The 24087-nt window shown below is 55.5% G+C and overlaps 1 protein-coding gene across 1 annotated transcript; it reads left to right on the forward strand.

Annotated features, from left to right (window-relative positions):
• Window positions 1–7370: 7370 nt before the first annotated feature.
• On the forward strand, window positions 7371–23883 carry RRP1 (ribosomal RNA processing 1). Its single transcript, XM_007172667.2, has 13 exons — window positions 7371–7605; window positions 8810–8892; window positions 10109–10166; window positions 12553–12638; window positions 14089–14150; window positions 16580–16709; window positions 16798–16862; window positions 17067–17212; window positions 19983–20077; window positions 20742–20839; window positions 21004–21023; window positions 21928–22038; window positions 23355–23883. Exons 1-13 carry the CDS (start codon window positions 7473–7475, stop codon window positions 23579–23581), a joined length of 1314 nt encoding a protein of 437 aa, XP_007172729.2. The 5' UTR covers window positions 7371–7472; the 3' UTR covers window positions 23582–23883.
• The last annotated feature ends 204 nt before the right edge of the window (window positions 23884–24087 follow it).

Consider the following 24087-nt stretch of genomic DNA (forward strand, 5'->3'; position numbering starts at 1 on the left):
CCAGCTGTTCTCTCTGTGTCTCCTAATGACCTAGGGACGCTTGTCCAGGTCCCCAGCAGACAGACAGGCAGCAGTGGGACTGTTCCCTGCCTCCGTCCCTGTCACATAGGAGGCATTAAATAAATATTTGACTCCTTATGTTACGGAACTCACGTGCGGCTGCTCGTCACTCAGGAATACAATACTAAGAGCCAAGTGTTGGGTAAGAGGAAAGGCAGCTTTACTGAGGGAGCTGGCAATCCTGGGGAGAAGGTGGGCTCATGTCCCAAAGAATCAACTCCCCCTTGCTGATCAGGGGACAAGAGATTTTAAAGGGGAGTTTCAGGGGTGCACAGGTCCGGGTTGGGGGGAGCTACATGCAGAAGAGCACAGTCAGCTCTGATAGTCATCTTGAAATTAGTCATGCGGTGATGTGATCAGCGTCCTTCGATTGTTTTAAGTACAGTTAATCTTCAGTTCCAGAACTGGTTTGTTCCCATCTCCTTGAGGCCAGTTCTTGGAACTGTGTAAGATGGACCAGCGCTTCATGTCACGGCTATAGTCTTGTCGTCATGTAATTAACTTCTTCCATCTGGTGGGGATTTCAGTATCTGCAAAATAGCTCAAAGGACGTGGCTCAGAATATTATCTACAGACTTTGAGGAGGAATTAAAGGTCCTTGACTTTTTTTTTTTTTGTCATACCACGAGGCTTGCGAGCTCTTAGTTCCCTGACCAGGGATTGCACCCAGGCCCTGGCAGTGAAAGTGCCAAGTCCTAACAACTGGACCGCCAGGGAAGTCCCAAAAGGTCCTTGTCTTTTTCTTTTTTAAAGTACTTTTTAAAAATTATACTTCTATAACTTAAAATTTTACTTATTTATTTATTTATTTTTGGCTGCGTTGTGTCTTCGTCGCTGCACGCGGGCCTTCTCTAGTTGCGGTGAGCGGGGGCTACTCTTTGTTGCAGTGCGTGGGCTTCTCATTGCGGTGGCTTGTCTTGTTGTGGAGCCTGGGCTCTAGAGCGCAGGCTCAGTAGTTGTGGCGCGCAGGCTTAGTTGCTCCGCGGCATGGGGGATCTTCCTGGACCAGGGATCGAACCTGTGTCCCCTGCATTGGCAGGCGGATTGTTAACCAGTGTGCCACCAGGGAAGTCTCAGGTCCTTGTCTTTAATGCCTAAACTACATTATTTTGTCTTGTTTGACAGCTTTCCTTTGCTTCTGCATGTTGTCTCTTCTCTGATTAAATTTATTCTTTGGCTAAAGTTTTTCTACAGACAAGAGGCAGGTAGAGGACGCTGGGGGGACGACAGTCTGTCCTGGGAAGGCCCCATAGGGTCCTGCTCAGTTACACTTACACACTTCTGTAAATCAAAAACAAAACTGCAAATTAAAGCAATCGAGGGACTTCCCTGACGGTCCAGTGGTTAAGACTTCGCCTTCCAATGCAGGGGGTGTGGGTTCGATCCCTGGTTGGGGAGCTAAGATCCCACATGCCTCAAGGCCAAAAAACCAAAACATAAAAACAGAAGCAATATTGTAACAATTCAATAAAGACTTTAAAAGTGGTCCACATCAAAAAAAAAAAAAAAATCTAAAAGGGACTTCCCTGGTGGCTGGTGGTTAAGACTCCTCACTTCCAATGCAGGGGATGCAGGTTTGATCCCTGGTCGGGGAGCTAAGATCCCACATGCCATGTGGTGTGGCCAATAAAAACAAAGCAGTCAATGCCAGGAATTTATTGTAAGGAAAATTAATATAATGGATGGACAGAAGATTTATCTATAAAAATGTCCATCCCAGAATTTAGAAGCCACCTCCATGCCCAGCCTCCGTCCATAGCAAGGAGCCCTGTGTAGTTGGGAAGAAGTGTTTATAAAAGCGTGTCTGCCAGGGCCCTGATGTTGGCAGCACTGGGTGCGTGTTGAAATGCTGAGTTCCCAGCCCTTTTCCCTGGAGATTCCGAGTCCCTGGGGTTCGGTGGGGTCCAGGCACCTGCGGGATTGATGGATATTCACCAATGTTAACAGTAACCATCACTAGGGGGTGGGGAATGGGTATTTAACAACTTTCTGTGATTTTCAGTATTTTCCCAAACTTTTATTTAAAGGCCTTTTTGCTTTTAGAAGAAAGGTTTATTTTGGAATATTGCATATTCTTGAGAAATTAATATCATGGGAAAATGCTAGATATGTTATTGAAAAGCAGTTTCAAAACTCAATATAGTGTAATTACTATAATATAGTAACATAATTAATACAAATCTTATGCACAGAAAATAAAGAACAGATCTGTCAGAAATTTTTCTTTTAGGCCATGAGACCATGATTGGTTTCCTCCCCTAACTTTTTTTATTTCCCTGATTTTCTATAATAACAGTTGAGGGATATATATGGGGGGAGAAGCACACAATATGGAGAGAATGGGTTTGGGTCTGGAGAGCAGCTCTGAGCAGCAGGGGGCCCAGAGGACGTGGTGGGGGTCCCGGAGGGGGAGCGGCTGGGCCACGACAACAGACAGGCTGTCTAATGTATGTGCAAAATGAATCTTCGGGCCCTTGTTCAAAATGTATTAAGAATTTCAAGAAGGCAGCACCAGAGCTATACCAGGCGCAGCCCTTCTGCTTGGGGCTGCGCTGCTAACTGCACACGTGGACCACCCGCCACCCGTGAGGTGGTGCTGGTCCCGACGTAGGGCGCTCACGGCTGTGCTGGGCAGGCGGGCTGGCCTGGGGGTTACCTTTGCCTTGTCTTTTTCAGACTCTGGGCAAGAGCATAACCTGTAAGCCTCTTTGCTCACCTACAAAAGGGCAAAAGCCACCCCTCCCTTGCAGGGTTGTTTTAAGATTTATAAAGTCCTCGCACATAGTAGGCCCTCATTAGATGGTAGTGACTGTTACTTATTTTATCTTCTTTACACTTTCTGTAGTGCGTTCAATAGTGTCCTCCAAAATCACATCTACCCAGAGCCTCAGAATGTGACCTTAATTTGGAAATAAGTTCTTTGCAGATGTAACTAGTTAAGATGAGGTTAATAGTGGATTAGGGCGGGCCCTAAGTCCAATGACTGGTGTCCTTATAAGAAAACAAGCAGCCGCATAGCACAGGGAGATCTGCTCGGTGCTTTGTGACCACCTAGAGGGGTGGGATACGGAGGGTGGGAGGGAGGGAGATGCAAGAGGGAAGAGATATGGGAACATATATATATGTATAACTGATTCACTTTGTTATAAAGCAGAAACTAACACACCATTGTAAAGCAATTATACTCCAATAAAGATGTTTATTAAAAAAAAAAAGAAAACAAGAGGACACAGAGAGACAGACAATAAGAACAGCATGTAAAGACAGAGCTACAGGGGAGGAGGCCACGTGAGGACGGAGGCAGACATGGCATGACACAGCCACAGGCCCAGGATCACCAGGAGCCCCAGAACCAGGAAGAGGCAGGAAGGACCCTCCCCTGGAGCCTTCGGAGGGAGCGTGGCCCTGTGGACACATGGATTTCAGACTTCTGGCCTCTAGAACTGGGAGACAATAACTTTCTATTGCTCTACGCCACCAGTTTTGGGCACTTTGTTACAGCAGCTCCAGGAAACTGAGTCACCTCCCTTGCACATCACGCACACGCTTCCTAGCACACATGCAAAATTATGCTTCAAAGATGGGCTTACCCTTCTTCACCAAGTTGAGCCTGGAGTTGAAAGACCATGACCCAGGAAAACACACAGGATCCACGAACAGGGGTTTTTCTACAGAAAACAAACACAAGCAGGACAACCTCAGGATGAGAAGTGGATCCCATGATGCTGCAGGAAATGAGAGATGCTGGTCTTTGTTATTTGTGGAAGACATGAGCACACGCCTATTGCTAATTGGTACCTAGTGAGCTAGTCACAGCTGTTCCACACACTGTCACCTCCTAGGCACTGTCCTGGGTGCAGATGAGTAGGACAGAGAAAAACCTTGCCCTCAGGGTGGGATGGGGTGGAGGGTGTGTAATGTGTGTAGAAGTGGGAAAATACATCCCTCCCCAAGTCCTGTCAGACTTTCTGTTTTTGCTTTTCTAATTTTTAAAACCTTTTATATTGGAAAAATTTTAGGTTGCAAAAATACTGTAAAGGTTTTGTAAACTCTTCATCCAGTTTCCCTAAATGTTAATGTCTCACACAAACCTAAACATAGCATAGTTACCAAAAGCAGGAAATGAGCCTTGAGATGCGCTGTGATGAGCTCGTGTCCAGAATCCACGCACGTTTCACTGCTGTCCCACCACAGTCCTCTGTCTGACCCAGGCTCCTCCCACGTGGTCCTTCCCGGTAACGTCTCCTGAGCCGGCTTCGACCTGGGACAGGTTCCCAGTCTTTGTCTTTCATGACCTTGACACATTTAAAGGGTATGGATTGTTTATTTTGAGGAAGATCCTAGTTTGGGCTCGTCTGATGTTTCTCCTGAACAGGTAGAGGTTGTGTGTTTGGGGCAGGAACACCACCAAAGTGATGCTGTCCTTTCAGTGCATCACTTCAAGGGCACGGGGATGTCCATACGCCTTGCACTGGTGATGTAGATCTCCATCTTGAGTGAAGGCGTGTCTACCAGGTTTCTCCATTGTAAAGTTACTATTTTCCCCATTGTAACCGATAAGTACTTCTGAGCCTACGCAAATATCATGTCTGTCATCATCCTTTTGCCACTAATTTTAGTATCCATGGGTGTTTCTTGCCTGCGATGCACAGCGGACTTTGAAAAGTCTCCTAAAGAAGGATAATTTTGCATTTAGAATCGTCGATTAAAATTCAATTGACAAGAAGAAAAAAGAATTTTATTTGAGCCAAATTGAGGATTATAACCCAGGAGGAATTCTTTCAGAAAATTCTGAAAGACTGTTCTGCCTGTAAGAAGTCGAAGGCGTGGTCATATACATTTTCGAGACAAAGGATCATACATCAAAATGACGTACTGACATTTTAAATAAAGTTCACCAAGGATACATAGTCCAGGTAGCACATATAAAGCCAGCAGCAGGTCACCGTGACCCCCTACGAAGTGGGGAAAGTACACTATTCTTCTAAGAAGTTACATTGCCAGCGTCAGAAGAAAGGAAAAAAATTTATCTTTATGGTCGATCAGGCATTCCCACCTTTGAGGAGGTCCAGTTAATGTATAATGCGGATGCACACTGCCATCAAAGGGGGAGTGAGGAGGACCTAATGGACAGAGAGAATTTTATGCTTCATTTTCTCGTCCTGCCTTAAAATATAAATTTTACTTCGTCTGAACAAAAACATGTATTTTTTAGTTACACTGAATATGCAACAAATCTTTCATTAGCTGTCAGTGTCTAATAGCTGTATAGGCTGTCAAGTATTGGTATATTTTTAAAGTATATGTTGGTGCATTTCATTGCATTCTTTTGGTGAAATACCCTGTCAGAAATTCACTGAATGTCTATTAACATTGCTCTTTTCTTTAGGCTTTGTTGTCTTCTTTTTCCTGCTTTAGGAAAAAGCACGTAGCGCCCCCCTCTCTGGAGTGCATGGATTTGTTATTTCACTGCCCCGCGCCTCCGCTGAGACATAGCTGGTGAGGCAGGGATCTTGTCCTGTTCAACAGCGCCACTGCTGGTGAAAGAACTTAAATAGCTTTTTCAAACAGAAAAGTTGGACGAATGGGGCAACGAACACTTGTATTCCTGCCACTGGAGTCAACCATTGTTAACATTTTGCCATATTTGCTTGTGTGCCCTGTGTGTGATTGTTTCTCTATTTATTGACACGACACTTCACCCCCACCAAACACTTTGCAGTTATTTCCTAAAAGTAGAGACATTCTTCTCCATCACTTGTTGGCAAACTATGATCATTGGGCCTAATCTGGCCCATCACCTGTTTTTGTAAATAAAGTTTTATTAGAACACAGCCACACACATTCATTTGCATGTTGCCTGTAGCTGCTTTTGCACTAAAGGAGCGGTTGTTTTGGCTCACAAAGCCAAAAATATGTACTACCTCACCTGTGCAGAAAAGCATTAACCTAAGGCCTGAATGCTATCCTTACAAAGTCCTGCTTATGAGTTTGGCCCTTAGCTGGCACCTGGGAATGTGGATTTGGGGAGGGTCCCCATCACCGTAACTGTGATAAGAGTGCCTCACTGGGCCTGAACCATTTGTACAAACAACATAGCATGTGCTGAACGTCTGTTCTCTCTCTGGAAGTCTGGAGTTTCCGTGCGTGTCTGTGACTAGCTCATAATAAAAACTGGGCGCTTTTTTTTTTTTTTTTAATTAACGTTTTGGCTGTGCCGCTCAGCATTTGGGAGCTTAGACCACCTCCTACAGTGGGATCGCAGAGTCTTAACCACTGGACCACCAGGGAAGTACCAAAAAACCCTGGGCTGTGGTCTCTAACAAGCTCCTTCTAACATTTAATGTGTTGTCACAGCTCTTTGCTGGGAAGTTAGCTCGCTCTACAAGCCTTTTCCCTGTGCCTTGAATCCTTTTGCCATAATAAATCATAGCCATGGGTCTTCCTAGCGAATCAATGAATCTGGGCGTCTTGGGTCCCCCTGACACGTGGCCCTTTACAGAAAACGTCTGCTGAGGCCCATTCTACATAAACACCATTGTTATACCTAAGAAAACAAACAATAATTCTGCAATATAACCTAACCTCTAGTTTCTATGCAAGTTTTCCAGCTGTCCCCCAAATGATTTTTTAGCTTATTTTAAAAAATCAGAGTCCAGTCAAGATTTGTATATTGCATCCCCTCCTTTACACATGCTTCACCCATGCCTTCGTTCATGACACTAACTGTGAAGCGATGCGGACTGTCTCAGATCGGGTTCGCGATTCCCTCCTCGTGCCCCGTGCGCGGCCTTCCTGTGTCCAGAGGCCGGGCGTGGACCTACAGGCTGGACGAGGCCAGTGCAGCCTGCCCCATGGGTGATGCTGCTGCAGGGTGGGGCACCGGCCGGCAGCGGCAGGCCACTGAGGGCGGGGGCGATACTCGCGCCCCCCCCGCCCCCCCGCCCCGACCACCTTCCCCCAGCCGTCGTGGCATTTTGTGATGACCTTGGCTGACCCAACATTCACTGGATTCACTGGGGGCTTTCCTCTGCCTGTGCTCGCTGGCGTTCGTTGCTAACGAAGTGCCTTCCCTCAGCAGCCGGGGGGGAACTACAGCATCCCCCCACTCCCCAAAAGGCGGGCAAACGCTTAATGACCTCCTTTTAATTGCCTGTGTCCAGAGTGACTGTCCGCCAAGACAGAGCCAGATGGATTTGTCATTCCGGGCCCTGCCACTAGAGGGCAGTGGCGTGCGGCCCGGGCGAGGCCGGCGCGGGCACGTGACGTCACGCCGAGTCCGAGAGAGGCCGGCGCGGGCGTGTGATGTCACGCTGCGCCTGGGAGAAGCCGGCGCGGTCGTGTGACGTCACGTCGTGCGGCCAGGCGAAGCGGTGCGGTAGGTGATACCCTGGGGTCTCGGCGAGGTCGCCATGGGTCCGCGGGTGCAGCTCCCGCCAGAAATCCAGCTGGCGCAGCGCCTGGCAGGGAACGAGCAGGTGACCCGAGACCGGGCGGTGAGGAAACTCCGGAAATACATTGTCGCCAGGACTCAGCGGGCCGAAGGTGGGCGCGGGGTTGGCGGCATGTGGGCGGGGGCGCCTCGGCGGCCGGGCCGGGTGGGGGGCGCGGGGCGGCCACCCGGGCTAGGGGACCTTCCAACCTCGTGGAGCCTCCACGTGGTCGGGCCGAGTGGATGGGGCCTGCGGCGATGCTTCCACCCGTCCCCCGCTTCCCGCTCGCGCTCCCGCCTGAGCGCTTGGCCCTCCGCCCTTTCCCCACCTTGGCTGCCCTGAAGGTGCGCGGCGCTCACCTCTTGCTGCGGTGGCCACGTGTCCCTATGCGGAGGCTTCCCCTCCCCAGCCCCTTATTTCCTCTTCCCAGTTAAGACCTGTCTTCCTCTGGGAACCGGCCCCCGCATCAGCCCATATATCCCGCTATCCCTGCTACCCACTGTTCGGGCACCCTGCGTTTTTTCCTCAGAGCGGCATTTATCACTGTTGGTAGTCTTTTTCTTGTATAATTATTGGGTTGTCGTCTGAGCTTCACGTAGTGTACAGTCCTCAGAGAACATGCTTCCGAATTGATTCTCAAAATGTGGGTCTCAAAACGTGGCCCCTTCAGCAGCTTCAGCATCACCTGGACATTTGTTAGAAATGCAAATTCTTGGGTCCCATCCCCGTACTGCTGAATCAGAAACTCTGACAAGTGGGCCAGAAATCCGTTTTAAGAAGCCCTCTGGGTGATGTGATCCTGTTGCTAAGTCTGAGAACCACTGCTCTGGAACAGGGTGCCAGACACGTAGTTAGGACCTCAGTACATACTTGTTGGGTGATTTTATATGTTCAGTATCTGCCTTCATAACGACCCTGAATGAGGTAACTTGTAATTTTAAAATTTAAAAAGTGCACAAAGCCCAGGTGTAACGCCGGGTGAATTGTTGCCAACAGACTCACCTGAGTAGGCACCATCCAGACCAGGAAATGGTGATTCACTCAATTTTGAATCTACAGAAATGGAGTACAGCGCCTGCTACTTGTAGATTCTCGGTAAACGTTTACTGAATGAATGAAATGACAGTTATCTGGGGGAGTCCTTCCAGCCACAGGCCCAGCAGGTTCTGAGTTGGGAGGATGGCTTGAGAGGGAGGTCCAGGTACCTTTACAGTAAGGTGACTTTGGTCTAATTCAGGCGTTCACATTTCTCTGGCTGTGTTCTGGCACTAAAAAGTTGGGTTCATCTGTTGTGAGTGTTGCTGTTTTTGGTGCAGGTGGTTTCACTCATGACGAGCTGCTGAAGGTGTGGAAAGGACTGTTCTATTGTATGTGGATGCAGGACAAGCCACTCCTCCAGGTGAGTGCCTGGGAGGGTACAGAAGGAGTTAGGGCAGCAGTAACAGTGGGAGGACAGGCGAGCACGTTGTCGACCCTCATTTTACTACTGCAGACATGCTGGGCACAGTTTTACAGCTTCGATACTTTTTTTGCTTTTAATGGCCGGAGGGTCCAGGGCCTTGGGTTAAAGTGAGTCTTGCACTGGCTGAGTCGAGCACCGCAGCAACACTGTTGATTGCCAGTGTACATCATGACTGAACACCGGGTTGTCTGTTCTGTGTTTGTCAGAGATGGCAATTAAGTGCTGAAATGCTGGAAACCAGGGGACAGAATTCAAGGCTTCTGAGACAAGTATTTTTTGTGCTAGCCTTTTTTAGAAAAACAGACTTTATTCTTTAGAGCAGTTTTGGGCTCACAGCAAAACGAGAGGAGGAGGTTCTGAGTTTTCTCACGTGCCCCCTGACCCCCCCCAAGCACAGCCTCCCCCGTCATCACCCGTACCAGCGTGGGACCTTTGTCCCAGTCCATGGACCTCTGTGACACGTGGTCATCACCCAGAGTCCACAGCTTACCTTAAGGTTCACTCTTGGTGATGTACAGTCCGTGGGTTTGGATAAATGTACAATGACGTGCATTGTCATGGTATTTTACAGAGTAGTTTCATTGCCCTAAGGTACTAGCCTTTTTAGAAGTGTTTCCCAGTGGGAATTGTTTACTGTTCAGAATCACCTGGGTGGTGAGGGTACTTATTTAAAATGCAGATTCCTGCGCTGTATTCCACGCCTGCTAAACTAGAAGCTCTCGGGGGAGGCTCTGGAATCGTCTGTTTGGCCAGCGCGCCAGGTGATGGCTGGCACAGTGACACAGGCAGGCAGCCGGTAGCTCACAGGGGTCCCGCCAGCCCCCTTTCTGCTGGTCAGGTGGCTGTGTGCTCCCAGGCTCCTGCTCTCCCGCCCCTTCCTTCGTCAGCCTCCGCTGCGCGGGGTTCAGCGTTGGTCACGCGGGCAGTCCCTGCCCTTGCTTGTTGTGAGGTCCTGTGGGCCCTGGCCTTCAGGGCGGGCCTCTCGCAGCCAGTGTGAGACTTGCAAGCCCCAAGCCCGCTGGGCTGCGAGGCCCCGTGGAGCCGGATCCCGCGACGAGTGAGGACAGTTGAATGTCTGTCTTACCGCCGTTGCTCGTCGCTGTGGGATCACGTTCGTTCAGGACTGAGGGCGTGCGTTCTGTTTCCTGCGCAGGAGGAGCTTGGCAGGACCATTTCCCAGCTCATCCACGCTTTCCAGACCACAGAGGCACGTGAGTATCCCCGCCAGCCCCTGGACACGAGGCCTGCGTTCCGAGAGCGGGAGTGAGGGCCCCGTCCCAGCTGGCGTCTGCTGTGCTGACGTGGGAGATGCTGCTCTGTTCGTCCTGCACGTGTTCGCTCACTTGCCCGGAGTAGACTCGCTTCAGGGGTCTAGAGGGCTGACCCTTATATTTCACAATTACGGGGGAAGCGGTGTAGTGCCAGCAGCTGTCTGACTGAACCCCGCCTGATGGTGGTGAGGGCCCTGCAGAGCATCTTTCTGACTCGTGTGTTCTTGTTCTGACCAACTTCAGCCGTTCTCAACCCTGCGGCCTGCCCGTTGTGTCTTTAGAAATCCCGATGTCTAGACCCTGGTCCCATCAGGTCAAGCTCTGGGGGTGGGGCCTGGGCGCTAGCGTCTGCGACACCCCCTGCCCTGCTCCGAGGGCAGCTAGGGCTGGGCAGCATCGCTGGCGTGGACCCCGGGACCAATGCTGGTGGTGGCCCGGCTGTGTGGGTGGGTTTAGTGCAGTTATGCTTAAGCTGGCAAAGTAGTCAAAAGTAGGGAGTGTGCAGTTACAGTAACTACTTTCTCCATTCGGCAGAGTCTCTTAACTGCATTTGAGTAGTCACTGGAGGAGATCCATTCTCTATAATTTTTACCTTCTAAGAACCTTCAGAAGCGTTTCTGTGCTCAGTAGAAGGCCAGGTACAGCGCGTTCACTTGGTGACACTTGAAGGCCTGTCCTGTGGGAGATAAGAGGTGCCCCTTGGGGACGTCCCTGGTGGTCCGGCGGGTAAGGCTCCGCGCTCCCAAGGCGGGCGCTCGGATTCCATCCCTGGTCAGATCCCACGTGCTGCAACTAAGAAGTCCGCATGCCGCAATGAAGAACCCGAGTGCCGCAACTAGGAGCTGGTGCAAGCAAAATAATAAATACATAAATAAATATTAAAAGAAAAGGTGGGCGGCCCTTTGTGTCCCGAGGTCAGGGCGTCAGCAGGGTCGGGGCCTCCCAAGGGCTCTCTCCTGGGCGTATAGACGGCCGTCTCCTCCTCTGTCCTCACGTGGTCGTCCTTCTGTGTGTCTGTGTCCTGATCTCCTCTTAACAATACCAGTCAGATGGGATTAGGACCACCCCACTGACCTTTTATCTTAACCACCTCTTTAAAGAGTGTGTCTCCGAATAAAGTCATATTCCGAGGGATCGGGGGTTAGGGATTCAAGGTATGGGCTGGGGACCTGGCTGAGCCCGTAGCACTCCGGTTCTGACATACTGTTATTGGCAGGGTTTTGTGTTTGATCAGGTCAGTGGATTCAGTGGGGCGAGTGCTGGGGCAGGGCATGGGCGCCTGGCAGGGTCCTTAGCCCCAGCCGAGGTGGGGCAGTGGCAGTGGCTGAGCGGGGAGAAGCGGCCTGAGCGCTGATCAGATCATCCTCTGCCTGATCTTCAGAGGATGCGGCTTCAGTTTGCGGTTGTAGCTGGGATTTGCTTTTCTTTCCAAGGTTCCTAAAAGCCCCGTTTTTAAGCCAAATCCATAGCACTGCTCCCAGCTCAGCACACTCGGGCTCAGCACCCCCGAGGCCGGTGCCATGCGCGGTCCTGACACAGGGCTTCTTCATGGCCCCTCCCCTCCCCTCCCCTCCCCTCCGCTCCCCTCCCCTCCCCTCCCCTCCCCTCTGCTCCCCTCCCCTCCCCTCCCCTCCGCTCCCCTCCCCTCCGCTCCCCTCCCCTCCGCTCCCCTCCGCTCCCCTCCCCTCCCCTCCGCTCCCCTCCGCTCCCCTCCCCTCCGCTCCCCTCCCCTCCCCTCCGCTCCCCTCCCCTCCCCTAACCCTCCCCTCCCCTCCGCTCCCCTCCCCTCCCCTAACCCTCCCCTCCCCTCCCCTCCCCTCCCCTCCCCTAACCCTCCCCTCCCCTCCCCTCCCCTCCCCTAACCCTCCCCTCCCCTCCCCTAACCCTCCCCTCCCCTCCCCTCCCCTCCCCTCCCCTAACCCTCCCCTAACCCTCCCCTCCCCTCCCTTCCCCTCCCCTCCCCTCCCCTCCCCTCCCCTCCCCTCCGCTCCCCTCCCCTCCCCTCCCCTAACCCTCCCCTCCCCTCCGCTCCCCTCCCCTCCCTTCCCCTAACCCTCCCCTCCCCTCCCCTCCCCTCCCCTCCCCTCCCCTCCCCTAACCCTCCCCTAACCCTCCCCTCCCTTCCCCTCCCCTCCCCTCCGCTCCCCTCCCCTCCCCTCCCCTCCCCTCCCCTCCGCTCCCCTCCCCTCCCCTCCCCTCTCCTCCCCTCCCCTCCCCTCCCCTCCGCTCCCCTCCCGAGGCAGCTGCCGCTTTCCCCTGCCCCCCCCCCCCCCCCCCCCCCCCCCCCCCGCCTCCCGACTCTCCTCTGGCCTTTTCTTCCCACCAGAGCACCTGTTCCTGCAGACATTCTGGCAAACCATGAACCGCGAGTGGATGGGCATCGATAGGCTGCGCCTGGACAAGTTCTACATGGTGAGGAAGCTGCTCGCTCCCCGCGGGGGTCCCTGCAGCGCTGGGGCACGGCGTCCAGCATCCCGGCCCCTGAGCCCCCCACCGCCCCAGCAGTGCCAAGGACCAAGGCTGCTGGGTGGTCTGTTCCCTGTGAGCCTAGTCAGGCCATGAGGGGAGCCTCGGCCTCACGTGGGGTGCGCATGCCAGGGTTCTGCACAAACTGTCGGTTCAGGGGAGGAGGGTCACAGTTGCCCCTGGGGGAGACTCGGTGGCGAAGCCCTTGCTTCTTGGCTGCCATGAAAGCAAAGCTTAGAGCTCGGGCCCTGGACAGAGACCCCTGGGCAGGGACAGTTTATATAATAGCGTGCAGAATCTTCCTTGTCTTTCTCCTTTCCTGCGCTGCATTCTGGTGAATTTAGGTTATTGATCTGCACTCAGAAATGCAGGAAAAACTGGACTGTGTGTTGCTACTGCCCCTGTTGAGCTGCAGCTTTGTTACTGCGCTGGTGTCCCCTGGGACTGGGGACAGTCCCCAGATGAGTGCTGCTGTCCGAGAGCAGGTGGCCCGATGCGGACACTGGACGGGGCAGCGGCCAGGCCTTGCTGAGCACAGGTCCCTGTGATCTGCCCCTCAGGCCGGTCACCCGCTCCGTCTCGGTCCAGGGTTACGTGGTCACCACGTGTGTGATGTCAGGTGTTAAAGTGAGGACAGCTGGTGGGCAAGCGCGGGGCTCAGGAGAGAAGCAGGACAGGCACTGATGCGTGTGGGTGGGTGGGGGGGTCGGGTGCCGGGCTTTGCACGGTTACAGAACGCCCACTCATAAGACAACGGGGCTGTGTCCCAGGATGCGGTGCTGGGCCTTAGGTCGGGGGTTCTGCTGCTGTCCGCGGCCTGTTTCCCACGACCCCCCTGTGGCCACGTCTGGCAGCGCAGCCCTGCTCTAGAGGCTGGTCCTCCTGGCCGCACCGCAGGTGTCCTCTGTCACCTTTCACCACTACGGGTCCCCCCTGCAGGCTTGTTGGGTTCATGCCTGGAACCCAACATGGGTAGGGAAACCGGGCAGTCAGCCACTGTGCTGGGGATTGTGGGCAGAGAAGGAAACTGGTTTCTCCCTTGGTTGGGGAGGAGCTCAGGCGGCGCTCAGAGGAAACGGGAGCTCAGAGGAAACAGTCTCCAGCACAGACCTGGTGTTTCCGAGGCTCCGCTCTCCTGGGGGAGCTCCACGTTGTCCCGTTTTCACTCTGGAAACAAGCCCGACCCTCGTAGCCGTTGATTGTGGTGTGTGGTCACTTCCCGTGTCCCTGCTGTGAGCCCGACGTCCTGCTGCTCTTGGGAGGCTGGGCGCCTCCCGCAGGCCCAGGTCCCCAGCAGCTCTCCAGGGCCTGCCGTGTGCAGTGCGATGCCCAGACGACCCGGGGCAGAGGGGAGGTCTGGGGGGTGCCACTAACGGGGTCCCCTCCTGTGCCACAGCTCATGCGGTTGGTCCTGCACGAGTCACTGAAGGCCCTGAAGACGCGCGGATGGGACGAGAGGTCAGTGTCCCAGAGCGGCCTGCGGCAGCCTGTGCCACTCGGGCCGGTCTGGGTCTCTCCTCTACTCGTTTGCCAGCTTTATGTTGAAGGGTGACTTAGTGCTGGAAACAAAGGCATTTTTTAAATAAAGTTTGTGCACGTGCTTGTGGGAATGTTTGTTTCAGCCTTGACCGTGGGCTCTTACGGATCAGAACTAAGTCCTCACCAAAGGAGGCGCAGCTGAGCGGGTGTTCTTGTAAACCGCGGCGCCTTCAGCTCTGTCGTCTGCGGTCATTGCTCTCAGCTCTGCAAATACTTGAGCTGTCCAGACTTCACATTTTTGACAGTGGTGCCTGTGTCTGTCCCTCCAAACTGGAAGGGCCTGTGTTTTCTGGCTGACCTCAGGCCTCCCCTGGCACCTGGCAGCCGGGTGGGATCCTCAGGTGGGGCTGGGCTGGGCTCTGCTGCGTCTTAGCTCCTCCCACAACCCCTCCTGGAGACCAGGCAGGGGCGGGGCTCCTGCAGCCTGGACCTGCCCCTTCACCTGAAGCTCTGCATCCAGGTTACAGCAGCAGGTTTCCAAACCTCCCGGGGGCAGTCTGAGATCACAACAGAAAGTGGGTTTCTGAGCATTCACGTTTTAAAGTTTTTGGAATTAATTAAAATTTAAAAAAAAACCTTTTTTCTGCTTATGAGAGTGATGGATGTTCAATATAAAGAACTCAGGAAACTTTTTATAAACATTGAAAAGCAATTTTAACTCCAGCAGACAATTACTTTTTTTTTTTTTTTTTAATATATACATGTATTTTTTATGGCTGCGCTGCGCGGCTTGTGGGATCTCAGTTCCTTGACCAGGGATTGAACCCGGGCCACGGCAGTGAAAGCGCGGAATCCTAACCACTAGGCTACCAGGGGACTCCCTGACAGTTATTGATACTTTTAAAGTGTTGCCTGATTGCATGGTCCAAAAGTGGTGTAGCAGACTGCTTATTCATTTTACTGAGAATGTGTCAGAAACATCTCACACCAGTGTCCTGATGCTGCATGATTTGGGGAGGGCGGGCACTGGGGGAGAGGGCTTAGAAACAGTATATTTTGAATTGGTTTGTGATTAAAAAGTGATGGTAAAAGAGTTTATTTTTAAGCCCAAGGATAATAAATCTAGGACCCAGATGTCAGAATAGCTGCCAGACTAGAGAATGCAGCTTACGGCCATGTTATTCTAGGACTTTCTCATTCTCTGAATAGCGGAGTTAACAAACTCTTAGTCCCTGGCCTCACAGCCCCCTGGCCCCCATAGAAGGTCAGCAGGATTTGGACTGCAGTTACAGGAGTTGCTGTTATAGGTTGAGAATGTGGACTGCAGTTACAGGAGTTGCTGTTATAGGTTGAGAATGGCTGTGGCGACTACATTTCGGGCAAGGGCGCCTCTTCTAGTGGTTTTCATCCTTAAAGCTCTGTGGAGACCTGAGGCTGGCGTCTCACTCATTTCCGCGTTTAGAGTCATGTTATCCCGGGGTGGCTGGTGACTGAAGCCGGGCTCAGTGTTAAAGGGACGATTTTATTTCTGTTAATTTTGGGGGTGTGGTTGTTACCGTGAAAGTAGTTCCATCCTCACTGTCACTAGCAATTCAGTGCAGAGATCCTTTTGAAGAAACCGGTAACCTCCCATTGCCCTGGGGTAACCAGCCCTGCTCGTTGTATCTGCTCTTGTAGCCCTTTTCCGTTCTTACGAGTAGCAGGCTGTAAGTGTAACATTTTTGCCCATGTGAATGTGAGTGTTGTCAGCAGCCTGGCAGAGGAGGTCCCTGGCCCCTGGCCTGCCTCCCTTCCGCTGAGTCATGGAAGGCACCCCAGCGTCAGCACTGCCCAGGGAGCTTTCTGAAGGGTACATGCTTTACAGTTCAGGTGGAGGTATCTGTATATTAACAAGCACCCAGGAGTTTCAGGTGCGTCTGGGCCACTAAAGACCGGTCTCTGGAGCTCTCCGATCTGGGATCCCCAGGCCTCTGAGACCGTTGAGACCCACGTGCCTGGGTGAGGTCTGATATGTGATGTGTGACCATCCACAGGCCCGGTCCAGCAGGACCCGGGAGGCAAACTCGTCCCCTTCTCTGGCATCTGTCTCCCTTTGCGTTTGCTCTGTCCTGGTGAGCCTTCCCGCGCAGTTCCCAGCGGGGACAGGAGGGACACCAGACACGGTGGGCTCTTTCTTTATAGCCAAGGTTCAGTCCTGCCCTGTGTCGTGGTCCTGGCTGTTGCCCGTGGATCCATGATCGCAGGAGTCCTCTGTGCCGCCACAGGCCCAGGTCATTGGGTCTTCCTGTGTTGGTGGACGGGGCGCCTGCCTGTGACTGTGTCCCGTCAGAGCCCCCCGCTCAGGCAGAGTGAACCCATCGCCTTGTTGCCCCTCGTGCTGCTGTTGGACTTGCCTCTTCTTTCCCCAGACAGACCGAGCAGCTGCTGGAGCTTCTGATGACAGAGATCCTGCACCCCGACAGCCAGGCCCCCAACGGAGTGAAGAGCCACTTCATCGAGATCTTCCTGGAGGAGCTGACCAAAGTGGGCGCCCGCGAGGTACGTGGTAGGCGGCAGGGCGAGGGCAGCAGCCGGGCCGCTCGGGTGCCTGCGGCCCAGGAACTGAGCCCCCGCTCTGTCCCCGCAGCTGACGGCGGACCAGAACCTCAGGCTCATTGGGCCCTTCTGCACGGTCGCCGCCCGGACTCAGGAGTGAGTGCAGTTCCCTCCTGCTCGCCTCTTGTGTTCCGCGGAGTCCCCGAGGGGACTGCCCTTAGGAAATGCCGTGTGCTCACGACGGGCCAGCAGGGGCCGGCGGGGCTGAGGGGCTGGGGTCAGGAGAGACGGGCATGGGGGGGCGGTCTTTCTTCCCTGCGGGTCCAGCCTGACGGCGGTTCTGCTGCGGCTGCCCTTTAGCCCCCTGGTGTTGCACGGCGTCACTCGAGGCGTCTTCGAGGCGATTGTGGAACAGGCCCCGCTGGCCGTCGAGGAGCTCGTGAACGAACTGCAGGAGGAGGAGGAGGAGCGGGGCGGGGACACGCCGTCTGGGGAGCCCCCTGAGGGTGAGGACCGCACTGACGGGGCGACGGGCCTGTCCTGGCCTGAGCCCGCGGTGGCTCTGCGGGGCCCCTGCCTTCATCTCCTGTCCCATCCCCTCGGTTCTGCCCTCCCCACCGAAGTCTGTTCTCGGCTCTGCAGCCAGGGTGGCCTTGGAAACAAGCACACGTGTTGTTCACTCTCCTCACCCTTGCCCCGTGGCCGTCCGTGTCCTCATGGCTTCCTGGGCTCTGCTCCTGCCCCGGGGCGTCTGCCCTGTTCTCCCCTCCCTGGCAGGGTCTCTGCCCTCTGTGCCTCCAGGCCCTACCCTGACCACCCTGTTTAAAGTGCAGCCTCCCAGCCCCGACCCTTCCTCGCTCACTGGGCGTTTCCATGGTGATTCTCACTTTCTGGCATAAGTCACTTGAAGTTACGTAAATCACTTGTTCATCTTTCTGGCCCGGCTTCCGCCACCGGATGTCAGCTCCGCCAGGACGGGGACTGTTGACCATGTTGTGTACCTGGTGTTCGGAGCAGCACCTGGCACGGAGGAGGCGCCCGCTCGATCGCGCTGGATGAGTGAGTGAGTGGGTGAATGAACGAGTAGAAGGTAGCACTTGTGAACGTCCCCCTGAAGCCTCTGGGGGCGGGGCCTGTGGGCTCCGCGTCAGTGGTGTCCAGTCTGGCCTGTGCACCTCGATGCTAAAGTGGGTCTTCGTGGGACGCCAGCTGGTCCCATGACTGTCCTCCGGGTGACCTGCGCACTGTGTCCTGTGGCCTTAGGGGTGTGTGTTGTCCACCAGCTTCAGGACTTTTCTGCTCTTGCCTTTAGTGGTAAAATACGCATAACGTAAGGTTTACCACCTTGACCATGCGTAAGTGCGCTTGTGCAGCCGTCACCGCTGTCCATCCACAGAACTTTGCATCTTCCCAAAGTGAAGCTGTCCCCGTTAAACACTCCCCGTTCCTCCCTCTGCCCAGCTCAGCTCCTGGCACCCAGCGTTCTGCCTCCTGTCTCTGAATCTGACTGCTGACGACTCTGTGGTTCGTGTCAGTAGGACCAGACAGTATTTGTCTTTGTGTCTGTCTCATTTCACTCAGCATAACGTCTTCAGGGTTCATCCATGCCGTATCATGCGTCAGAACGTTCCTCCTGTTTGAGGCCTAATAATATTCCATTGTACGTATTTCACATTTTGTTCTCCATTCATTGGTAGGTGGAGTCTTGGGTTGCTTCCACGTTTTAGCTGTCGTGGTTAACGCTGCTGTGAACATGGGTGTACAGATATCTGTTTTGAGACCCTGCTTTCAATTCTTTTTGGTCTATACCCAGAAGTGGAATTGCTGGATCATATGGTACTTCTGTGTTTAACTTTTTAGGAACTGCCATACTGTTTTCCATAGCGGCTGCATTGTTTTACGTTCCCACCAACAGTGCACAAGGGTTCCAGTTTCTCCACATCCTCACCAGTATTTGTTGTTGTCTTTTTTTGGTAGTGGCCATCCTCGTGGGTGCTAAGTAGTATCATTGTGGTTTTGATTTGCATTTCCCTGATGATTATTGGTGTCAAGCACCTTTTCATGTGTTTATTGGCCGTCCATACATCTTTGGAGAAATGTCTGTTCAAGTCCTTTGCACATTTTTGAATCAGATTTCTTTGACATTGAGTTTTAGGAGTTCTTTCTATATTCTGGATAATAACCCCTCCCCAGATACCTGATTTGCCGGTATCTTCTCCCGCTCTGTGGGTGGCCTTTTTACTCTGTTGCTAGTCCCTTTTGATGCACAAAATTTAAAGGTCTTATCAAGTCTGGTTTGTCTAATTTTTCTTGTTACCTGTGCCTTCAGCGTCATATCCAAGAAATTGTGGCCAAATCCAGTCTCCTGAAGTTTTTGCCCTACATTTTCCTCTGAGTTTTATTGTTTCTTTAGGTCTTTGATCCATTTTGAGTTAATTTTAGTATATGGTGGTAGGTAAGGGTCCAACTTCATTCCTCTGCATGTGAATGTCCAGTGTTTCCCCCACCGTTTGTTGAGGGGACAGTCCTTTCCCCACTGACCGGTCCTGTGCCCTCGTGGAAGGTAGTTTGATGGTAGAAGCCAGGGCTGACTTCTGTGGCCTCTGACTCCCGTGCCCTTGCTGGAGCGCCCCTGGGCTTTCTCGTCGGTCAGCACCCCGGCCACACTGTCCGGCTGTCTCGGACGTCCTTCCTGGCCCTCCCTTCCCCTCCTCCTCTTCCTCAGTAGCCCGAGTCGCCGGCACAGGCTGACCCAGGGGCCCATGGCGGCCTAGGGCCTGCCTGCAGCCCTGCTGTCGTCATTCTGCGCCACACATGCCTGTCCCTCTCAGCCACCTGTTGACCGAACCTGTCTTCTGTAGGTAGTGATGTCAGGGCCCCAGATGTCTGGCCAGCAAAAGCTTCCTCACCGGAAGCTTCATCTCCCGTCGCCCCTCAATCCAGGCTGCGCCGTGGCTGGACCAGCCACCCTTCTTCCTCATCCTGGAACTTCTGGCCCTGCGATTTCTGCCTAAGATGCCCACTCATGATCCCCTCCTGGTTTCACTTTTAGGACTGGTCGGGCCCCACCTTCTCTGGGATGGCTCCCGTTTCCAGGCCAGTGTGGGCACTGCTGCCCTCGGGGCGAGGCCGTCAGTGCCCCTGCTATCCCGTGCTAGGGGCTCCCCTGCCCAGGTGTGGGCCCTGGCAGGCAGGGCTTCTGGTTCCCAGGTGCTGGGGCCCCGTGACACCTGCAGCACCAGGCGTGTCTGAGTCCCTGGGGCCCTTTCGTTCTAGGCTCCGTCAGTGGGGCTAAGCCTGACCCGGGCAAGGAGCAGGCGGGAGACGACGAGGAGGAGGAGGAGGAGGACAGCGCCGGCACCGTCCTCCAGGTGGGTGGCCGGGCTCCACGTGGGCTGAGCTCTCGGCCTCTGGAAGGCGGAGCGGGGTGGCATCCGTCCAGCCGGGACTCGGAGGAGCGCAGGTGCCCCGGAGCCTCGTCTGCAGAAAGAAGCGCAGATTTGTTGAAAGTGGAGTTGGGGGCTGGGCGCCGGAAGGCTGGGCTCCGGCTTCACTGCTCGACAGCTGCCCCAGGTCTGCCTGCAGCTCCCCTCGAGGGCGCTGGGGCCGCCAGGGTGGCGTGTGCTGAGTGGGGGCTTTTTGGGTCCCCACTCGGGGTCAGAGCTCAGCGGACAGGATCTGTGACTTCAGGCGACTTGGACACGTAGGGTCCTTCCTGATACATTTCAGAAGTTGATTACTTGATGAATTAATAAGAATTTAGGTAGCTTGGGTTAAATTTATCAGATTAATTTTACTTGTTTCTCCCGGAGGGTCTACAGTCGTGCAGAGGCTCGCCTTGCGGCCTCTCGCGATCCACTGGGCGGCGCGGCCCCGGAGCGTCTGCTGCCGCGTGTGCTGGGGACAGCGCTTGCGGGGGCCTGGGGGCACAGCCTTGGCGTGTGGTCCTCGGGCTCGTTCTCTCCGTTGGTTCCCGTCCTGGGAGCACCTGGCGGGGGCTGACTTTGGCCTCCACGGTGTCTGTCTGTGAAACAGTTCGACTACGAGGCCGTTGCCAACAGACTGTTCGAGATGGCCAGTCGCCAGGACACCCCTCCGCAGAACCGGAAGCGCCTCTACAAAGTGATCCGGAAGTGAGTAGCCCGGGCCCTCCGCTGTGTCCGCGCCCCTCCGCTCTCTGGTGGCCTCAGCCGGGTGGGAGGGCAGCCGTCTTCAGAGCTCGGGTGTGAAGGGGCTTCCCGGGGGCGGCTCCCCCTCTCCAGAGGCCGTGGCGGGTGACCGTCTCTTGTTCTTTCAGGTTGCAGGCCCTCTCGGAAGGTGAGCATTGGGCCGCCAGGCCCAGACGGCATCTCGTCCTCTTGGCAGTGGATCGGGTGGCGTGTTCTCCCACAGTGCGGATGGGTGCAGAGAGGCCGGAGGTGGTGTTTCTCTGGGGGAGGCAGGCCGTGGGCCTCTGCGGCCCTTGTCCTAGTGAAGCCTGGGGGATCTCAGGGCTGAGTGTGCGGGAGGGGCTGACCTGGCGCCCAAGAACCTGCATTTCCAGTAAGTGCCCAGGCCTGCCGCCCTGCTGCTCGGCGCTGCAGCACCCAACTCCACTTCTCGGCGTGTGGCTGGCGGAGCCGGCGTGACTTGTTCTGAAAGACAGTTTCCTAGAAGGTTTAAGGTAGAAGATGTAAGCGTTTTTCCCCCAACATTTCATTATGAACAATTTTAGACACGTGGCGAAGTTGAAAAGGATTTTACAGTGAGCACCTGCATGTCCGCCACCTTGGTTCCGCCATCAGTTTAGTGTCCTTGTTTTACCGTGTTTCTGCCTCCCCCCGCCCACCCCTCAGTCAGGTTGTACTCCCAAATACTTCACGCTGGGGTAGTGGTTTTTAGGTGAAATGTATGTTCAGTGGAACGCATGAATACTGGGTGCGTCTGGTGGGCTTAGACTGACGCACACACCTGTGTGACTCAGACCCACCGGGACTCAGAAAGGTCACCAGCCCCTTCCCGACATAAGCGTCTGTAGGATGGAGCGAGATGTGTCCCAGCGCCCCAGGAACCGGCTCTTCCGGGCGCCGTCTGTTGGTGCCCAATGAGCTGCCCGCAGCTGCGGCGGAGTCCGGCCGGGGCCTCCTTGCCCGGAGCTCGCGGCCGTTGTGCTGGTGGCCGTGGACGCACAGACCGTAGCCTCCCAGCCCACAGCCTCCTGATGGCCCGCCTTGGTCTTTAGGCCTCTTCCCCGAGGACGACATCCCAGAAAAAGCCTACAGGAATCCGCGGGGTGGGAGACGGGTGAGGATGAAGAAGCGCTTGTTCGAATCCCAGCTGCAGAACAAGATAGGTAGGCCTGGCGGGTGGGCTGCTGGCCTGGGGCTTCGTTACCTGCGTTCTTTCCTCCCTGCTCGTGTCACCTGTGACTGAGGCCTGTCTCCAGGCGTGATTCCCCCTCCCCAGCCTGCTGCCCCCCAGCGCCCACTGCCCGTGTGTCCTGGAGATGTGGCGCCCTGGCCCCGACGCCCCGCTGCACGGGGGCTGTTTCTGCTGTCTGGCCCGTGGGCCACTCCCTGTGTTCCCCACTCTCCTTCCCTGTGACTCCGGTCTGGTGCCTCTTCCTGACCCTTTTCCATCTTTGATCTGACCTGGACCGTGCCTCCTCTTCCAGGGAGCCCCTGACCTTGCTGAGCTCTCCTCCTTGATTTTAGAGGCTTCCCCCGCTCCCGTCTTCCCTCCTCTCCCCCCTCTTTCCCCTCCCCCTTCCTCCCCCTCCCCCTTCCTGCCCCTCCCCCCTTCCTGCCTCTCCCCCTTCCCTCCCCTCCCTCCCCCAGCTTGTCTACAGGCCTGTGGTTAGAACGTGACTGACCTCGCTAAGGGCTGTCCGTGCGCTCCTGTCACACCCCAAGCCCTGTACCCACTGTAGACCCCTGGGGCTGCCCCCTGCAGTGGGATGGGCTGTGCCCACAGCACCGAGCGGGGCAGGAGCCAGAGGCACCCCTGGCTGGAAGGGGACACAGAAGAGGGGGAGATGGTGGCTCCACCCCCCACCGAGACCCTCCTGTGTCATCCGTGTGTGGTCAGCTGGCCCCAAGTCCTGGGGATGCGTCCTTTGAAGGGTCTCTCCATTCACCCCTGCTCCGGCCCGGGCCAGCCCCGCCCAGCTCGTTTCACGCCAGGGCCGCTTAGCAGGCGTGGACTGGCTCGCGTACTCACGCCAGGCTGGGCCCTGGACGCTGACTGTCGGCTGTCACGTTGACTGAGAGGCCCGGCCCTGCTTTCCCAGCGGCCCCTTCCGACCAGCGTACCCTCTGGCCCCGTGTGCACTGAGCCTGGGCCCGCCCGCCCGCCCCAGAGGTCCTGCCTTTGCCCAGTTCCCTTTCTTCTTGTTCTGTCCTCGTGCCGGTCGTCCTAAAGGCCCACCTCCTGGTCAGCCTCCCTGGCGTCGGGAGCCCGAGTAGGTTTCGCCTGCCTGACGGCCGTGGAACTCACAGCCTCGCTGGCACAGGCCTCTGCGGGGCCGACGCGGGCCCACGCCCGAGGCCGTCGGTGCCTCTGCTGAGCGCTGTGTGTCCTCTGCCGCCCTGGGGCTGGCACCTCAGTCAGCACCACAGCAGTTGGAGCCGGCCTTCTCGACGCCTCGTTTACTCGGCCTTGCCGTTTCAGGGAGAGCCGCAGAGGAGGCCTCGTGTCCAGACCCGAGCCTGGCATCCGGGAGGCGGCGCCGGAGCGCAGGGCCTGACCCCGCCGCGCCCCGGGAGCAGCCCAGGGGCCGTGGCAGGAGAGGGGCCCCCAGGAGGCGGCGGCGGCCTTGGGCGGGGGCCAGAGCGAAGGCGGCCGATGGCCAGGCGCCAAAGGCGAAAAGGAAGCGGACCCTGGAGGGCCAGAAGTGACGTCCGCCAGGCGCTCCGGGGAGGATGAGGGGACAGGACGGTCAGGCTGGGTTCCCGAGACTCTGGACACCGACTGCTCCCCGACTTACTGTGTCGGGAAGTGGCAGAGGTCAGGACTAAAGGGGGTTGGGCCCTCACTTAGCGCCTGCGTCCCAGAAAGTGCTGCGGCTGTGCTGACCTCGGTCAGGCCGGCGGACCCCCGGGACTGGAGCCTCCCTGCAGGCACCCTCCCTGGGCAGGGGACCGGCTGCCCGCCGGGCGTCTGTAAATAAAGTGCCACGCGGTGCCTACAAACCAGTCCTGCCCTGGTGCGTTTATGCGGGTTCTCTGGGGGTGTTTGTGTCTTGCACCCGAAGTCTGTTGATGTGGTCCTCAGACACGCTTGGCAAGATGAGGCCAAGGGTTAACAGCGTCGTCTGGACGTGCACTTTATCGGCTCGGGTTGGGAGCTGACAGTGAACCGGTGCTTTGGGCCAACCCCGTTGCCTGGGCAGGAGGGTCGGCTC

This window comes from Balaenoptera acutorostrata, chromosome 4 (assembly GCF_949987535.1).
Source record: "Balaenoptera acutorostrata chromosome 4, mBalAcu1.1, whole genome shotgun sequence".
Classification (NCBI taxonomy): Eukaryota; Metazoa; Chordata; class Mammalia; order Artiodactyla; family Balaenopteridae; genus Balaenoptera; species Balaenoptera acutorostrata.